The 17,471-nt window shown below is 34.6% G+C and overlaps 3 protein-coding genes across 3 annotated transcripts in view; all 3 read right to left on the bottom strand.

The window, feature by feature from the left end:
* Nucleotides 1-712: 712 nt before the first annotated feature.
* CBG15123 lies at nucleotides 713-2,851 on the bottom strand (the record flags this gene model as incomplete). Its single annotated transcript, XM_045243341.1, has 8 exons — nucleotides 713-766; nucleotides 838-948; nucleotides 1,186-1,278; nucleotides 1,326-1,478; nucleotides 1,606-1,730; nucleotides 1,799-1,910; nucleotides 2,338-2,440; nucleotides 2,736-2,851. The coding sequence occupies 8 exons, from the start codon at nucleotides 2,849-2,851 to the stop codon at nucleotides 713-715; spliced, it is 867 nt and encodes a 288-aa protein (XP_045095676.1).
* A 3,065-nt stretch (nucleotides 2,852-5,916) lies between these two features.
* Cbr-lgc-42 lies at nucleotides 5,917-9,494 on the bottom strand (the record flags this gene model as incomplete). Its single annotated transcript, XM_002642809.1, has 8 exons — nucleotides 5,917-5,984; nucleotides 6,032-6,178; nucleotides 6,586-6,714; nucleotides 7,052-7,118; nucleotides 7,171-7,517; nucleotides 8,171-8,315; nucleotides 8,746-8,904; nucleotides 9,405-9,494. The coding sequence occupies 8 exons, from the start codon at nucleotides 9,492-9,494 to the stop codon at nucleotides 5,917-5,919; spliced, it is 1,152 nt and encodes a 383-aa protein (XP_002642855.1).
* Nucleotides 9,495-10,576: 1,082 nt separating this feature from the next.
* CBG26092 overlaps nucleotides 10,577-17,471 on the bottom strand; it is a gene marked incomplete at both ends in the record, with an annotated part of 10,714 nt that continues 3,819 nt past the window's right edge. The window contains one exon of the mRNA XM_045243340.1: nucleotides 10,577-10,688. Within this exon, the coding sequence (XP_045099642.1) occupies nucleotides 10,577-10,688 (112 nt within the window). The remainder of the gene's footprint in view (nucleotides 10,689-17,471) is intronic.

The raw sequence follows: 17,471 nt of genomic DNA, 5'->3' as shown, positions 1-17,471 counted from the left end.
GGTCAACAATGAAATAAATAAATACCTTTTTTTTTAAATATGTACATACAATAGAAATCTGAATACACGTAATTAAATTAGGTGAGGGTAATTAAACAATTAATTAGAGGTAATTAATTAATCGATTAATTAGGATCAATATTAAACATTAAACTGTACAAGTCATCGACGACTTCCAGTGCCGACGAACCAGATGTTTCAATCAATAATCGAATTAAAGAATCTGTCATTAATGCCAAAAATTTCATATTTTGTTCTGTCATCATGTATAAACCATCACATTGGACACAGTATTGACGGACTCCGCGAAGATTTACTGGAAGAAATTGAACTTTTGGAAATAAAGGAATTCGGCGATTTCAGAAATTTGAAAAGAATTTCTCTGAATTTCTGAATTTCTGAATTTCTGAATTTCTGAATTTCTGAATTTCTGAATTTCTGAATTTCTGAATTTCTGAATTTCTGAATTTCTGAATTTCTGAATTTCTGAATTTCTGAATTTCTGAATTTCTGAATTTCTGAATTTCTGAATTTTTGAATTTCTGAATTTCTGAATTTTTGAATTTCTGAATTTTTGAATTAAAAAATTCTTGAAACTCACAAGTATCAGTCAAATAAATGGTTGGAATTTGCACATTCTTCTGTTTGGAATGGAAGAAAAATGACGAGTGATCCGAGTAGAGGAATGGGTGAAGTCTGAAAAAATTCTTTTTTAAAATTCATCTTTTTGATTTTTCAGAATTAAACCTAGCAAAATTATATCGCTCTGGATCTAGCTATAAGGGAAAATGGATTAATTTTTAGTGGGAAAATTGGATAAAGAATAACTTGTATAACCGGTCTAAAGTCGTAATGTTCCCAATGTTCATCTGAAGATTCAAGGACCATGGATGGAATTCCCAATCGGACGAGAGCATCTGACATGAACGATCGTAAGCGCGAGTGTATCTGAAAACTGATTATGAATTTATTTAAAATTTTAGAAAAGGGTCTGAAAATTTATGGAAATTCCTCAAGAAGGCTCAAAAAAGTGGGATGCGCGCCAACTTTAAAGGCGCGTATCTCAAAAACTACAGTAGCTAGTAAAATGTATAACTACGGTCCATCAATATTGTATTCGAGTTAGAATTTCAATTTTTGAGCCACTCGATTTTAAATCCGAACATTAAAAACCCACTTTTTTACCAAATAATCATCAATATCACTTCTAGAAGACACCTGGATAAAGTCTCCCATATGAGAATGCTCATGGAGCGATTGAGCGGCTTCTGGGAAGAACTGAAAAATAAATACTACAATTTTTCTTCAGAAGTCTTTTTTCTCACAGATTCAAACTCTGGTGGCATTGCCTGGGAAGCTGGGAAGGGGTCGAAATGAAGAAGGCCATCGGCAATGACACTTCCAATGACTTTAGTATTGGTTCGTTCCATCAGTGGGAGAAGAACGTCTTCCACGAAGGCGTGGGAACCAGCGAGGGCCTGGAAACTTTTTTTCAGTATAAAAATCAATATAGAGGTTCTTAAAGTGCCTATAACGTTGTTAGTTTCCAATCTACATTTCGAATTTTTCAACCACTCAATTTCTTATAAAATTTCCCCATCTAACCTTATGTTTCATATCGAAAAAGACATAGACAATGGTATTCTGTCTGGAATACAAGTTATCCAAAGTGGAGAGCACCCTAGCTGCTTCCAGGACAGCAGCCACACCAGATCCATTGTCATCCACTCCTGGAAAAAATTGGAATCAAAAATTTCTAGATTCTAAAATTCTAGGAGCTCGAAATAAAATTGCTCACCTTGATTGCCTTCTAGCGTATCATAATTTGCTGATAAAACCATCATTTTGTCATTTCCGGTCCCAAAATATGGGCCCTTTTGAACAGCAATCACATTGGCACCGATTTCGTTCTGGAAATATTTTTTTGAACATTTCGATTTTCCGAATTTTCTAAGCTTCTGTCCCTATATAACTTGTACGTATAATTAACGAAACAAGAGCTTTATTTTTGTAGTTGACAATTTTTCCTTAGCTACCGTAGTTTTTGAGATATGCGCCTTTAAAAAGAGCTATCGTATTTCCTGTAATAGCAGACCACTCTGTGCTTGAATTTTGAGTTCAATCATCTCGGTTGCTATAGAAGATATCAAAAATCTGTCAACTGCTAAAGTTTTGGTGATACGATATCTCTCACAGAAATTGAGATAATTGAGATCAAAGTGCAAGTATAGGGTTGCCTTCTATTACGAGTGTATACCGTATACGGCTAACTAAAATTGAAGCTTTTGAAAAAAAATGCCTGAATTTTTTGTCGGAAAATTTATTTTTAAGACTTACAGATTCCTCGTGAATAAAAGTATGGGTCATGGAAGCCAGGCCAACTGCTTCAAGTGCTCTTTTTATTGCAGCTCTTGCCACAGATTTCTCTGTTTCGTTATATCTGGAAATTTAGGAAAATTTAGAAAAGAATTCTTCGAAAAATTTGAAAGCTATAATCGGTTTTTCAAATTTTTTTTTGAACCAAAAAATTGTTGTTTTGTTTTTTTTTGGATTTTCGATTGGTCAATTTTGAGCTCGACAATCTCGGTTTTTTGGGGAATATATCAAAGAGTGGGCAACTAAGAAATTGTTTATCATAATATCACCAATATCTTATCAGTTGACAAAATTTTGATATCTCTCACAAGAATCGAGATAATTGAGCTCAAAGTTAACGGCTAGAGGAAATCGCTCACCTTGAAATCGACAAAAACCTTGACAAATCATGTTTCATCCGATCCAAATCTGCTATTGTTGTCAGCCCATTAGCCAAGACGCAGCAAATCAATCCGAATATCCAGAAAAATCTCATTTTCCACAAAACTGACTTTCCTTCTCCAACCTTTAGAGCTCCAGGGGAATATGGATAAAGGGGCGGAGCTAAAGTGGGCGGAGCCAATTGGATCAGGAAGAGGGGAAAGTGCCAAATGTTTGTGCAAACCGGATCAGTATCTCTCGTATTTTTGGATTTCCCAGTTTCGACAGACTGTTTGCTTTAGAGGGAGGTCAATACACTATTTGTTTTCAAAAATCTGTTAACACTATCAGTCCTTCCACTGATTTCTATTTGTTTTTTGTTCCGGGAAAGGAGTCGGACGGTGCCAATGCCACTTGAACTCATTGGCTCACTGTGTTTTTTGAAGAGAGCAAAGTGTAAGTGATCTCGTTTTGAAACACAGTTTTAACATAGGAAAAAAGCGTATTTGAGAAGTCAGGGTCTTTAAAGGCGCATAGCTAGGCACCGCAACGCGAGGGGGCGGAGCCTAATTTTTTTTCTCTTGGGGGGTATCTGGCATGTTTGAAGGCGTAGAACTCGAGACTGGATGGACCGATTTTTATGAAATTTGGTCTCGTTATGTAAAAAAAACACGTAGAATCGACTGATGTAAAGCGTTTGCGTTGAAAATCAACGACTTTCAAAATACTCGTGAAAAACAGAAATCGACATGAGAAATTTGGTCTGAAAAGTGTAATAAAAGTCGATGTCGCTTCTTTTTATGATTGTTCTAAATACTGTTCTAAATACACAATACGCCCACTGCAACCCCCTCAGAGAAAATGGATGAAAAAGGGGGTTACAAAAAAGGGTGTATCTCGAGAACGGATGAACATTTTCGAAAAAAAATTCGGAATTATACTAATATTGATATGGTGAATACGATAATATAAACAATTCTCAGGAAAAATGAGTTTGAAAAAATCGTTGTGGTGCCTACGCATGGCTCAAGAACAAAAAGCGCTAGACCGTTTTTGTTAACTATTGTCTATTCAAAATAATCGCGCGGATGAACGAGTAAAAAACGTGTAGAGAGTATCAAAACCTGTAGAGGCGCTGTAGAGACGCAGACATTTTCACTCGTTCACTCGCGCGATTATTTTAAATACACAATAATGAAATGTTTGAAATCAAATTTAAAATAGTTTTGTAGTTAAAAACTTTTTCTAGCTACTGTAGTTTTAGAGTTATGCGCCTTTAGCTAAATTTGGCTGCTAGTCGTGGAATCCGAAGAACTCGGCCGCGAAGTTGAGTTTCTAGGACTAGGTTTGGAATTTTCTGGACCATGAAATTCAACAAATTTTCATAGTTTTTGAAACTTCTGGGTTAATTTCAAAAATTTATTCAATCTTTAAACTAGATTAAAACTTCCTAGTACTCGAAATTGTCATAGAAACAAAAATAAATTACAGCATTTTTTTCCAAACCCTATAACTTTGTCAGGGTTCATTTTTTTTACCATGTTAAGTTCCCAAAAAAATTTGAAAAGGACCGAAATTTTACTGATTTCAACAAAGGATTCCGGAAAATCAGATTTAGTGGCTAATCTTTTTTTTTTGTACCCCTCATGACAAAAAATTACTCATCATCGTAATCAAATGGTCTAGTCCAAACCGGTAGAAATGAAAAAAGACAAATCATTCTAAAGGATAGGCAAACAAAAGAAAAAGAAATCTGCGTTAAGGAGATCAAGAAATGACTCAGATTTTTGAGTTTTCGAGAATATTGTCTGGTAGTTGTCTGGGAATGAAAAACTGGAAAATTTCCAAAAAATCAAATTTTTGCATCCGTTTATTAGAGCGCATTTGTCACTTCACACAAGTCTTAAATGTGGGGAGACAGGAGATTTTTCGTAGTTTTTTTGTAGCTAGAGTATGCATTCTACCGTCACGGTGTACATCGCTTAATGCCACTCTGCGTACAGCTGTCGTCCTCGCCTTTATGTATGCAATCGGGCGTGCGCTTTCTCTTTGCCCGCGTGGCTCAGTCGGTAGCGGCGCCGCACCCTCAATCATCGCCCTCACAAGTTCAACTCCTCGAGAGGCATCTTTGAACGGAATTTCGAGAACATTATTTTTTTCATGTCCCCCCACCTTTAAGGAAGAGAAGTCTGGAAGTTATTGTATCTGCTTTTTTGGAATTTTCTGGAGTTTCCGAATTTTCTAGATTTTGAATTTCTTGGAATCCATAAGGATCCCAGACTTTCAGCACTTATTGAACTTTTCTGGAAATTGAAACAGTTTAAATTTTGATATCTTTCACAGGGACCGAGATAAATTGGCTCAAAGTGAACGAGTAGCTCCGCCAACTTTTCAACTTGGAGCTCAAATATCTCAGTTCCTATAAAAGGTATCAAAACTGTGTCAACTGATAAAATGTTGCTGATAACATGGAAAACATTTTATTAGTGGACAACATTTTGATTCGATAAAATTTGAGATAATTTACGGTATTTCAAAGATCCCCATAAATTTCTAGGCTCATTTTTTTCCTTCAAAAAAAAAACATCTGAAGTGTTTTTTTTTCCGGGCTGGCAGAGGGTGTCATCACTTCCTTTTCAAATAAATTCCGCCTTTTTTGTTTTTATTTATCCCAATTTTTTCTTGTCGAGTTTCCTCTTGAAAGAGCTTGCGTTGAGCATCCATCTCCTAGTGAGTATATATTTGAAAAATAGTACAAAAACACAACAGCACACAAAGAGAGAGAATTGTTTATTTTTTCGAGTCGTCAAAAAAACAGAGACGAACACAAAAAATAGGAAAATGGATAGACACTCAAAAAAACAGGAGGAAATGGGGGGGAAGATAGACAGGAAAGAAGGAACTTAAAAATCTGAAAATAAAGAATCTTGAATGATTTCTGTAGTAATCAAAACACACAGAAAATCTGAGATTCTGATCAACAATCTAAAAGGAGGGGTGGCCTTGAAAGTCCCTAAGAAATTCCATGGCCGAATGTTCCTAAGCCACCCATTAAATTTTTTTTCCAATTAAAAAAAAACCCGTCATCAAACCACCCGGAACATTCTCGAATATAAATAAACCCATTAAAAACCAGGGACAAAATATAATATTAAATGTTTAATTACTCTTTTTTTCAAATTAATCCATCAACGGCGGTTCCCGTAAATAATACATCCAGTAGAAGACGTTGAATATTGCGAAGACACCTGAAGTTAATTAGTTAATTGGGGGTAATTACCTTGTCATGGCTTACATGGAAATGCAAATCTTGCGGCTTTATCAATTGATAAGGCTTTTCGAGAGAATTTCAGCGCTTTGTACATCAGATGCGCCGAGTTTTTGTTGAGATTCCCGTAGTACTTGGTGGGTCCTTCCTCGTAATCCGAATCGTAGTCCGCTGCTAAATAGTTAACTTTTACCCAATTTATCTCGGTTTGTGTCAAAGATATCAAAATTTGGTAAACTGATAAAATGTTTATCACACTAATAAAAACATTTTCGTCGTTGACCAATTTTTGATATCTTTTACAGAGACTGAGATACATTAGATCAAAGTTGAGAGATCGGCAGTCGCCCCCCTAGCTCAGCCAACACGGCTTCGACTTTTCAACTTAGAGCTAACTTATCTAGTTTCCTGTGAAAGATATCAAAAAGTGACTAACTGATAAAATGTTTATCAAAATATCAGAAATAGTTTATTAGTTTATTATTCTTCAGTATCTTTCACAAGAACCGAGATAATTTGACTCAAAGTTGAAAGTTAAGAGACCTTTTATTACAGGCTTTACGGAATTCCAAATCACTCACCAATGATTGGTTTTCCACCATAAGCGCTCTGAATCTTTTCAGCCATATGATTGTACTTGTTGGCTCTTCTCATATAGCTGTTGACCATGGCAAACTCCAGAAGGACACCAAAGATGAATAGCATACAAACTGGAAAAGGGAAAAGGTTAAAAATCAATTAGGGTGCCCTTTTGATCCTTTATATCTCAATTCCTGTAAAAGATATCAAAAAGTGGTCAACTGATAAAATGTTTATCACAATATCAGTAAAATTTTGTTAATAGACTACTTTTTGATATCGCTCACAGAAGCCGAGATACATTTCATCAAAATATACGAGTCCTGTTATTACAAGATTGCTAACGGACCGTTGGCGGCTCTAAATTGATTCATAAATGTGCATTTATTTTTGGAATACAGAAGATTTAAAATTTATAAGAACTTTTTTTTCGAAGTAAGCGCCTTTAAAAATCAGCTCAACACTCACCTCCATAGAAATAATCAATAGCTTTTGCATATGAAACTGCAGGAAGAGCATACCGGATTCCATTACCCTGAAATTTAGAGTTTTCTTACTAATTAGTTGATGGTTTTTTGAAGAATTACCTGTGTACTCAACGTAAGCAATGTGGTAAATGATAAGCTGACTCTCGCCGGCACCGCCCGTCTATCAATCCAAAACGAAACCCATGAAATTGCGACAATCAACGCTGTTGGAATATAACTTTGTACTAAATGAAATCCAATTGCTCTTTTTAGTTTCAGCATTCCCAGAAGGCATGAAAACTCGCCAACTCGCGATGAATTATGAGTTAGTGTGTAGAGGAATACTCCATTACAGTAATCCTTGTCCAGCGCGCGGATATGGAATTCGGGTAGATCGATTTCAGGGTTGAAGCGGATTGGGTCATTGGGAAACCAGGTGACATTCATCTCGTTTTTTACATGAGCATCTGGAAATTTCTAAAATTTTGAAAATGAAAAATGTAGGTCTTGAAAAGAGTTACAAAATGATATAAAATTCGTCAAATTTGAATTTCCCTATCATACAGGCAGAGCGTTGCGCCAAGACCTATATTTTTGTTTTCAAAATTTCAGGTGTTGTAGTTATTAAAAGGATGTAACTTTCTTTAAAATTGACTTTTTCAGAAGTTCTAAAATGAAAAATGTAGGTCCTGAAAAGAGCTACAAATTGTAATGTAATTCGCCTAATTCAATTTATTCTAGTCTCAATTAGAGCCATTTTCAGACAATTTATCTTAAAAATTCCAGATTCCTGTCAAATAGTTTAGAAAGTCCCCAGAAGTTTAGAGTCTTTTTTAGATTTCAAATTTTTTTCAAAAAACTTGACTCTGAACTTTTTAAAACCCCGATTTTTGATGTTCCCCTCCCTCTTTTCCGGTTGATTCAGAAAAAAAAACATCACAAGATCGGAAAAGGACACCCAAAAACATTCTCAGACATGCCAAAATTTTATCCGGGTGGTTTGTGGGGGTCCAAATTTGATTTATATCTTTTTCTATGACACATTCAAATAAATTTTGAAAAGATCACAGATTCCAAAAATCTAATAATCCTAAATTCAAAATTGTAGCTCAACACTCACAACTGATAACTTTAATATAACAAGTTTGATAATCCAGTGGGTAATCCTTCAAATCCAAATTGCACGCCAGGTTCAGGGTGACTCTGGTACCATAGGATACTGTTCCTTGCGGAGAAATGAACATGTTGAAGTTGTGAACGGTGACCTGGAAATTTGGAATTCTTAATTAACGAATGAAGAAAATTATAGCGACTTGGATAAGCTAAAAAACTAAATGTAAGATTCTAGCGTGAAAATGAAGAGAGTTATAGTAAAAAGTTTATTATTGTTCAAGCCCAACTATCTGAGTTACAAAAAATTGGTCTATAAACAAAATGTTTAAAATCTTATGGTAATTATTTTTGTAGTTGACAACTTTTCTGTATCTTTCTCGCTTTTCAAGATATGCGTCTTTGAAGGTGGTGCGTCTCATGGCGCTAACTTTAAAAGCGCGTATCTCCAAAACGGCAAAAGCTGACAAAAAATTGTCAACTACAATAATATGTAAAATTTTATCATTAATATTTCTTTAGTTGATAACGTTTTTGTAACTTTATTGGCTTTCAAGATATGCACCTTTAAAAACAGTACCCTACCTTGTGAAAATAAGCAGTCCTGGCGTTGGCAAAGTACAAATCCGGCAGCCAAATTTTGTCCAGAACATCCTTATCATTCACCAAAACATGTTCAGACCCATTATGTTTCATTGTATCGTCCTGCCAACTCATATAAAGATACATATCCATGTCGTAGGTCTGGAAATATGAAAAATGATTTGATTAGGGCAGCAATTAAGGGGAGAAAATTTGTTTCCGCGTAGTAAAAGCTTATTTGATTAACGATGAAAATGTTTCTTTTAATTCAATCTAGCTATGCAGCCATTAATTTGATTTTGTTTTCTAAAATAACGCGAAGAAAAGTAGTGATCTTTCAAAAATGAGCTTGAATCCAAATCTTCTTTTCTGATTTTCGGAATATTTCAGTTTTAAGAAAAGTTATGGGACTTGATATTTCCCAAAATGGCGATTATTGCTCAAAAAGTTACTCTCAAGATCTACATTTTGCACTTTGATCCGTTCCTAAATGTTGCATTTGATGGTGGAAGCGGCAATTTGAAATTCCCTGGGGACTAATCAATTCTGTCAAATTTAGACTGATTGGAGGTTCATTGAGACTTGACAAGCTCTAAAAGTAGCCTAGAAAATCCTAAACTAGAATTCCTAGGCCACCAATTTTCCAGGCCCCATCTACTTACCATTTCTGTAGCCCGGAAGTTTCCCAAACTCTCCACATAGAACCCAAAATGAACTTGTAGTGGCTCTTTAGGATTCCCATTCCTTGGCATTGGTTTCAGTTCCAGCAATCGAAACACATCTGGATTTGCCAGTGTTATTCGGAGTCTGAAATTATTAGAGATAAAGCCCTCGGGGGATTTAAGAGACCTCCCCGGTGGTTATGTCAATATTATGAACAATTTGTTTGTTTCTCGTGATTCTCCTTGAAATTCTAAACATTTTTCCAAGTTTACCCTATTTTGATTACTCGTCTTTAAGCCGAGATATAGATGTTTAAAGTTTGGAGGGCGCAGAGAGTCTAGCTTCTCTACGCTCTCCGCTTTATCTGTGACCTCTAGTTTGAATTTCTAAAATCCTTGTATTTTTCACGATTTTCCTTGAAATTCTAAACATTTTTTCAATTTAGCCTATCTTAATTGCTTATCTTTAAGCCGAGATATAGCCGTTTGAAGTTTAGAGCGCGTAGAGAGTGTGCGCTTCAAGGAGGGTGCAGAGAATCTAGCTCCTCTGCGCTCTCCCCGTTTTCTGTGGTATCTTGCTTAACATTTTTCAAGCTCTTATATCTTTGAAGCCATTTGAGGTATCGAAAAGCTTTCAACTAGAAAAATGTTCCTTTTTTCATTTTCTACCCATTTGCTTGTTTTCTAATTTTTTTGCAAGAAAAAAAAAGACAAATTGTGTTATTTCATGCGCCGTTCAGTAGAAATTTTAATAAATTTTAAATGACCTCCATTTTGAAGAAGCCCTTGAACGCCACTTTTTGTCAGAAATTTTTGAAAAATGACTTACAATAAAAACAATAGAACCCATTTGGTAGATGTCATCTTTAAATTACAGCGAATTTCGAAAAAAAAGAGGGGAAAATTCGAAATTCCGGAAACTCGCCGCTCGTTTTCCTGTTGTGAAGAGAGTGGGCGGAGTCTGGAAAAAAGGGGGCTGAAAAAAATGATGAAAGTTTTTGAGTAGAAAGAGAAAGATCAAGAAACAATGAGGAAGTTTTTTATAGGGGGAGAAAGTGTAAAGGGAAATGAATAATTTGTAAGGGACAAAAACAGATGGATTAAGTTACAGAAAATTGGAGAGAGGTGTCCTTTTTATAAAGCGGAATTTCATAAAGTATTTGTTAATGTTTTCAGGAATTTTGAACTTCGGGTCCCTGGGTCCCTGGGTCCCTGGGTCCCTGGGTCCCTGGGTCCCTGGGTCCCTGGGTCCCTGGGTCCCTGGGTCCCTGGGTCCCTGGGTCCCTGGAATTTTCAGATTTTCAGAATTTCGGAATTTTACAGGGTCAATTCTGAAAAAATACTAGGCTTTTTGGAATCTGGAATTTAAGATTACTTCTGAATTGTATAAATTTCATGTTCCCGGAAATTAGTAACTTCCATAGTTTCGAAAAACCACAAAATTTGAAAAATTAAAGAATTTCTAAATTTCTTTTTGGAAGTCGAGAATTTTTAGGAGTTTTGAAATCCTCAATATAAAGTTATTCTTTCGCAAAATTCAAAAATTCAAATTCAGAATTTCAGAAGTTTAGACCTTCAGGCTCTCAGAATTTCCAATTTCAGATTTTCAGAATTCCGGAATTGGAGAAGTTCTGAATTTCTGAATTTTGAAAGAAAAATAAGTTCTGAATTTCTGAAATTGTAATTTCTCAAACTTTCGTATTTTCAAAAGTTAAAAATTCCAGAATTTAAAAATTTCAGAACTTCAGATTTTCAGATTATTTCAGTTTTTCAGAATCGTTGAATTTAAAAATGAAGTAATTCAAAAAATTCAAGTTCTTCGAAATCAAAAAATAGAAAATGTTTCCAGGAAGTTTTAGATTTTTCGAAAGTTCCAGAATTATATGTTTTCTTAAATTCCTGATTTTGATTTGACGGTTTTTTTTTCTGAAATCTTAGAATATCCTAATCTGCGAAACTCAGAATCTGAAAAATAAAACTATATTTTTAGCAAGAAAATTTTCAGAAAAGGAACTGAAAAAGAGCTCTGTCTGACCAAGAGAAGTCCAAATCAAATTTCAAAAAATGTTCTATTCTTTTTTTTCAGTCTTCGTTCAAAAAATTGCTCAACAATAAAACAAAAAAAGGGAACACTTTACGAAAAAAAGGGAGAAAAGAGAGTTGTCCGAGATTTTTTTTTTCAAGCCAATTGAATTGCAAATCTCCGTGTATCTCGGATCTTTTTTTCGCATGTTCCGAACCAAAAAAAAAGTAAGGTTTCTCGAAAATTTATGAAAAAACCGAGAAGGGGAGCTCCAGGAGCAAAATGCTCATTATTTTGAGCCCCCCCCCCCCTTCGAGAGAGTTGTTTGTCTCTGAATCGAAAAAAAGAAGAGAAAATGGAGATATCGGGGGGGAAGAAAGAAACATTTTTTGAATGAGAAGGACTGGGGGTGTCTGGATTAAATTGGTCTTTTGAGTAGAACATTTTTTGGATTGGGGAGAATTTTTTTTTGTTGTAGATATAATTGGTTTTGGCATTTAGAACACACATTTATATAGAATTCAAAGGAATAGGAAGTGTCTTTGGAAATTCAGAAAAATAAGAAAAACAAAGTTAGTTCAAAACTTTTTTTGGGATTTTCTAAAAATCTGGAATTTCAGAAAGAGAATCTGTTCCAAGTTTTTTAGCCAATCAGACAGAATAAGAAAATTGAAAGAATTATTGTGGTTTATTAGAATCAAAGGAATTTCAGAAAAAGCTAAAATTTCAAAAAAAAAATCTGGAATTTCAGAGAAACCTATAGATCTGGATTTTATAAACCTGGAATTTAGAAATTAGGAATTTAAGAAGAAAAATCGAATTTCAGGAAAATCTGGACTTTCAGAAAATCTATAAACCTGGAATTTCAGAAACATCCAGGATTCCAGAATCTATAAAACTGGAAATTCAGAAAAATATTCTGGACTTCCAAAAAAAGCGTTCAGAGTGTTCAAAACTTCTGTCTCCCTAGACACTATTTTTGAGAATACTTGGGACCCCCTCCTCCCTCTCCACTTTTCGCCGTCCGTTTTTTTTCGGCTCATCGGCTCAAATTTCATTTGAGAAGACGACGACAAAGAGAGTGAGCTACAACAGGGACCGAAAACAAATTGCTACCCGTTCTCGTCTGTCTGTGTGTCTGTCTATTTTTCCATAGGAAAAAAAGAAAAAAACCGAACGGATTACGCGGGGAGAGCAGAAAAAAAACGATGGGTTAAGGAGCTCTCGCCGATGAAAAACATGCTCAGTGAGCAAAAGAGACGTTTTTTGTTTCTTAGTCCCTGATAGACATAGGAAGGGTCCGGTGACCAAGAAGGGAAACAATTTGGGTTGAGGAAATTGGATAAACGGTTTTTTTGAGACCAAGGTATATCGGTCACTTTTATTCTAATTGTAAGGATCCCTTTCAATGTAAACCAGTCGGTTTACGCTCTTCCGGGGCTTAACCTCCTGGCCTTCGGTTACAGTACCCGTAATCTTATAAAGAGATTTCTCCACTTTTATTCAGGGTCTCAAAATTGAAAGTTAAGAAATTCAGTGTTTCAGAAATGTCCGTTTTTTTTAATATTCAGAGCATTCAGTTCTGAGATAAGTGAATTCGAGAATTTCGAAGTTCGAAAACGTGGATTTTTCTCGCTCTCTCCCCTTTCGCCCGCCCCATTCGCCCTCACTGTGGTCTTTGAGTGGGTGATAAGGCGCGCGACATACATCCGGACATACAGAATTTGGCGAATGTTAATAGTAATGATAGCGTATTTCCCCTAATAGAACCTCACCCAAACTGTCAGCTTTGAGCTCAATTATCTCGGTTTTTGTAAGAGATATCAAAAAGCAGTCAACTGGTGAAGTTATGAAAATATTATGATAAACATTTTATCAGTTGACCACTTTTTGATATCTTTCACAGGAACTGAGATAATTGAGTTTAAAGTGAACGGTTTCTGTATGCTTTCATTGATGGAAAAACGGTAGCTGTGTCGATCCGAAAATTATTCACAGAAAATGGTCCAAAATTATCAATACACTTCAAAATCTAAAAATGTATGGTCTGAAGTTAGTACGTATAGAATTTTCAGCTCATTATTGAAATAATCGGAATCCAGAAAAAAAACGGTTTCATATTTTCAGATTTGTAGAATTTTCGTATTTCAGAAGTTCATATCTTTTGAATCTTCAATTCTTAGAATCTTCAAATCTTAGAATCTTAGAATTTTAGAACCTCAGAATTTCAGATTCCTGGAATTTCAGCTTGCTTGGTTTTTTGAATATTCAAGTCTTAGAATCTTAAAACTTCAGATTCTTGCTGTTTCAGAGTTTCAGAATCTCACAATCTTCTCGTAATGGGGATTAATGAAAAAGTCTAGATATCTCTGATTCTATGATTCTCTGATTCCGAAATTCGGAGAAGCTGAAACTCTGAAATCTCAAAGTCTGAAATTCCAAGACTCGTACTGTAAAACCTGTTAGAGGATCCTTTAATAGAAGGTCTCTTTTTTCTATTTTTAAAACTTCCAAGCACTTCTGAACAGCTGAAATGAAATAAGGGGGTTGATTTCTGATGACTATAGGCTCTGTTAGTCAGGAAAAGAAAATTGAGAACAACCGTCGAAAAAAAACGAAGAAGGTCCTTGGAAAAAAACCGAAAAATAGGAGATTAGGAGGGTGACCAAGCGTAGGAGAAGTCGGGAAAATAGGGAAAGCAAAAGGCACAAAAAAAGGAAAATGATCCAGATTTTTCGGGGAAAAAACGAACATGTGTGGGGGTGGAACTACTTGAGGGAGATGTGGGTAATGGGACTGATTTTGGAAAAGTGGAAACATTTTTTTCCAAAATTGGGTACTGTATAAAACTGGAATTTTGAAAATTAAAAAAGATTCTGAAATTCTGAGAAACTGAAATCCTGAAATTTCAAGAATCTCACTTTCTAGGATTCTGAATTTCTAAGATTCCGAGTTCCTAGTATTTTGAATTTCTAGGATTTTATATTTCTAAGATTCCGAATTTCTAGAATTTCTAGAATTGCTAAGATTCCGAATTTCCAGGATTGTGCCTTTCTAAGAATTTGAATTTCTAGGTTTCTGATTTATTGGGATTCTAAATTTCTAGGATTCTGAACTTCTAGGATTCTGAATTTCTAGAATTTCGAATTTCTAGGATTCTGAAATTTCAAGACTCTGACTTCTTAGGATTCAAAGGTTCAAAGACTCAAAGATTCAAAGATTCCCAGATTCTAAAATTCTGGAAATACCAAATTTTATAATTGAAGATTGATAGGTTCAAAAATTCTAAAATTCTACATTTTTGAGATTCTAAGATTCTAAAACTCTAAGATTCTAAGATTCTGAAATTTCAAGAATCTGAAACTCTAAAATTCTAATTGTAAGACTCTAGGATTCTAAGATCCTGAATTTCCAGAAGCTGAAACATGAAAATTCTTAGTCTTGAAGATTCTGAAAATCTGAAATTCTAAAATTCTAAAATTCTCACGATTTCTGGGGAATTGATAATTTTAAACAATTCACAAAGTCTTTAAGTTCTAAATTTGGCGAAACTGGACTGAAATTCGAAAATCCTAAGGTTCTAAAATTTGAATTTTTAGAAGGACTCGATTTTCAGAACTCCATAGTTTTCTGGAAAGCCGATTCTTAAAATTATGATTTTGAGCCGGGAAAATTAGGTTGACAGAAAAAGCGGCAATTTTAGAAAATTTTGGAGAACTCAACTCCAAAATCTTGATCTTAGTCTAATGTGGCAGGTCGGAGAATAAGTCCCGCCCCTTTTTTTCAATGACGTCTGAAGTCTGGATTCTGTGAAAAATGAGGTAATTAGTACCCAGAAAAATTTACGAGTGGAAAGGATCATAAGGGTTCTTTGGAAAAATTAGAAATTCCAATTTTAAAATTTCCAAAGTTTGGAACTTCTACCAAAATTGGAAAAAAAACCTCTGAGAAATCCTTTTTTCCAGATACCAATCTCCTCAAAGTGCTTCCAAAAAACCCAAAAACCCTTTTTTGGAATTTCTTTGAAGACAAATAAATTACGAAAAAGTTCAGGCTTCCCCTCCAAAAATAGGCTCCGCCCCTCACCCTGTTTTTTTCATTCTGTTGTTCTTTTTACTCTCATTTTCCAAAATAAGTTAGTTGGCGACGTCGACAAAAAATTGACGTCTTCGGTTTTCTTTCTTCTGCTCCAGTTGAAAAAAAAAACATTCGTTTAAGGACTGAAAATGAAGGAGGGAGAGAGAGAGAGAGAGAGAGAGAGAGAGAGAGAGAGAGAGAGAGAGAGAAAAAGAGAGAGGAAGAGATGACGTGATGATATGGCTCAGCGGAGATGAAATGAAGCGGAGCTGTAAATATTCTAGAAGAGGTTAGAACTACGAAAAAAGGGGTTGCCTTGACCCTACCTACCGTAACGCTACCTAAACTCGTTTCCTAATAGATATATCGAAAACATGTTTATCATAATATTAAAAATATTTTGTCAGTTGATTACTTTTTGATATCGTTCACAGAAAATGAGATATATGGACTCAACGTTTCCAAGCTTTGGAGACAATCTATTTGTGTCTACGGTACCATTTTGAAATTTTTAATATGTTTTTTTCTAAAACAAAGTGGCAAAATTGAAATACCTATTGTCTATTCAAAATTGATTTTCAAAACAAACTAAACAGAAAAATGTGCGTCTTGAAAAAGTCTACAAAATGATGGAACATTGAAAATTTGTCTATAAAGCTATCCATACAAAACCAGAACACAATATTTCAAGTACACGTTCTGGACATGTCTCTCGTGTTTTACCTAGACAACCCATAACTTCCTTACGGACTTATAAGAAAATGTAATGTTCTGCTTTTTTTTGTCCTATACCACGCATTCTATTCTAGAAACCTGTCAAAAATCCGGAAGTGTTGAGTAGCATTTTCGCCAAGGAATCAAAATGAAATTGGAAAATTTAGAACTACAAAGAGTTTGAAAAACCGATGAATTAGCTCAAAAAAAGGGTGGCAAATTGTATTTATTCAAAATTCTAGCCCGCAAAAAATTCAAGGTTTTTGAATCTTAAGTTTGGCAGGTGCGAAAACTAAAAAAAACCAAATGCCTGCAATTTTCTATTCATTTTGAGCTGTTTGAAAAATTAGGTTGACAGGGTGAAAAACCAAAAATCTGGAAGTTTTGCTTCCAGTTTTAAAGGTTCATGACTTTTTTTAAAAAACTATTTTCCAATTTAGAATATAATATCAGCCTGTAGGAAGCTGAAAATACCACAGACTGTTATAAGTGTTAACTTCATATTTGAAAATTTTTTGAAATTCTTCCTTTTGTATCTTGAAAAACTGGAAAAAAGAAAAGTGAACTGAAGTTTCTTTCAGAAAAAAAACTAAATTTCCGCTCCTCCAGAAGCGAAAATTCAAAGAAAAGCTAGAACAAAAAACCATGACTCACATTTTTACCTTTTTTTTTTGAAAGAAAAGGAAAAATCATGAAAAAATAATGAAAGGTTCTTACAAAATAGGAACAATTTTGTAGTAAAAAAAATTCAAAAAGCCCAGTTCGGTCCAGAATTCGTCACCAAAAAAATAAGAAGAATCAATTCTAGTATAAAATTATGGGAAAAAAAAGAAAAAAGTGGAAGAGATTCACATTTTTCCAAGCGTCATAGATTTTTTTCTTGGAAATCTCGAAAAAATAGAACCCCTTGAAAAGGATGGAAAACAGAAATTTTGCTAGAATAAAGTTCCAGTACCTTATTTTGAAAATAATTTTAATAGTCATATACTTTAAGGGCAAAATCCCATTTTTTTGAATTATGGAGTTTTGGAATTATGGAGTTTTGGAATTTCTGAATTTCTGAATTTCTGAATTTCTGAATTTCTGAATTTCTGAATTTCTGAATTTCTGAATTTCTGAATTTCTGAATTTCTGAATTTCTGAATTTCTGAATTTCTGAATTTCTGAATTTCTGAATTTCTGAATTTCTGAATTTCTGAATTTCTGAATTTCTGAATTTCTGAATTTCTGAATTTCTGAATTTCTGAATTTCT

The sequence above is a fragment of the Caenorhabditis briggsae genome (genome assembly GCF_000004555.2).
Source record: "Caenorhabditis briggsae complete genome, chrIII, whole genome shotgun sequence".
Taxonomy (NCBI): Eukaryota; Metazoa; Nematoda; class Chromadorea; order Rhabditida; family Rhabditidae; genus Caenorhabditis; species Caenorhabditis briggsae.
The sequence above is the reverse complement of the archived record's forward strand: the minus strand, read 5'-3'. Positions and strand labels throughout refer to the sequence as shown.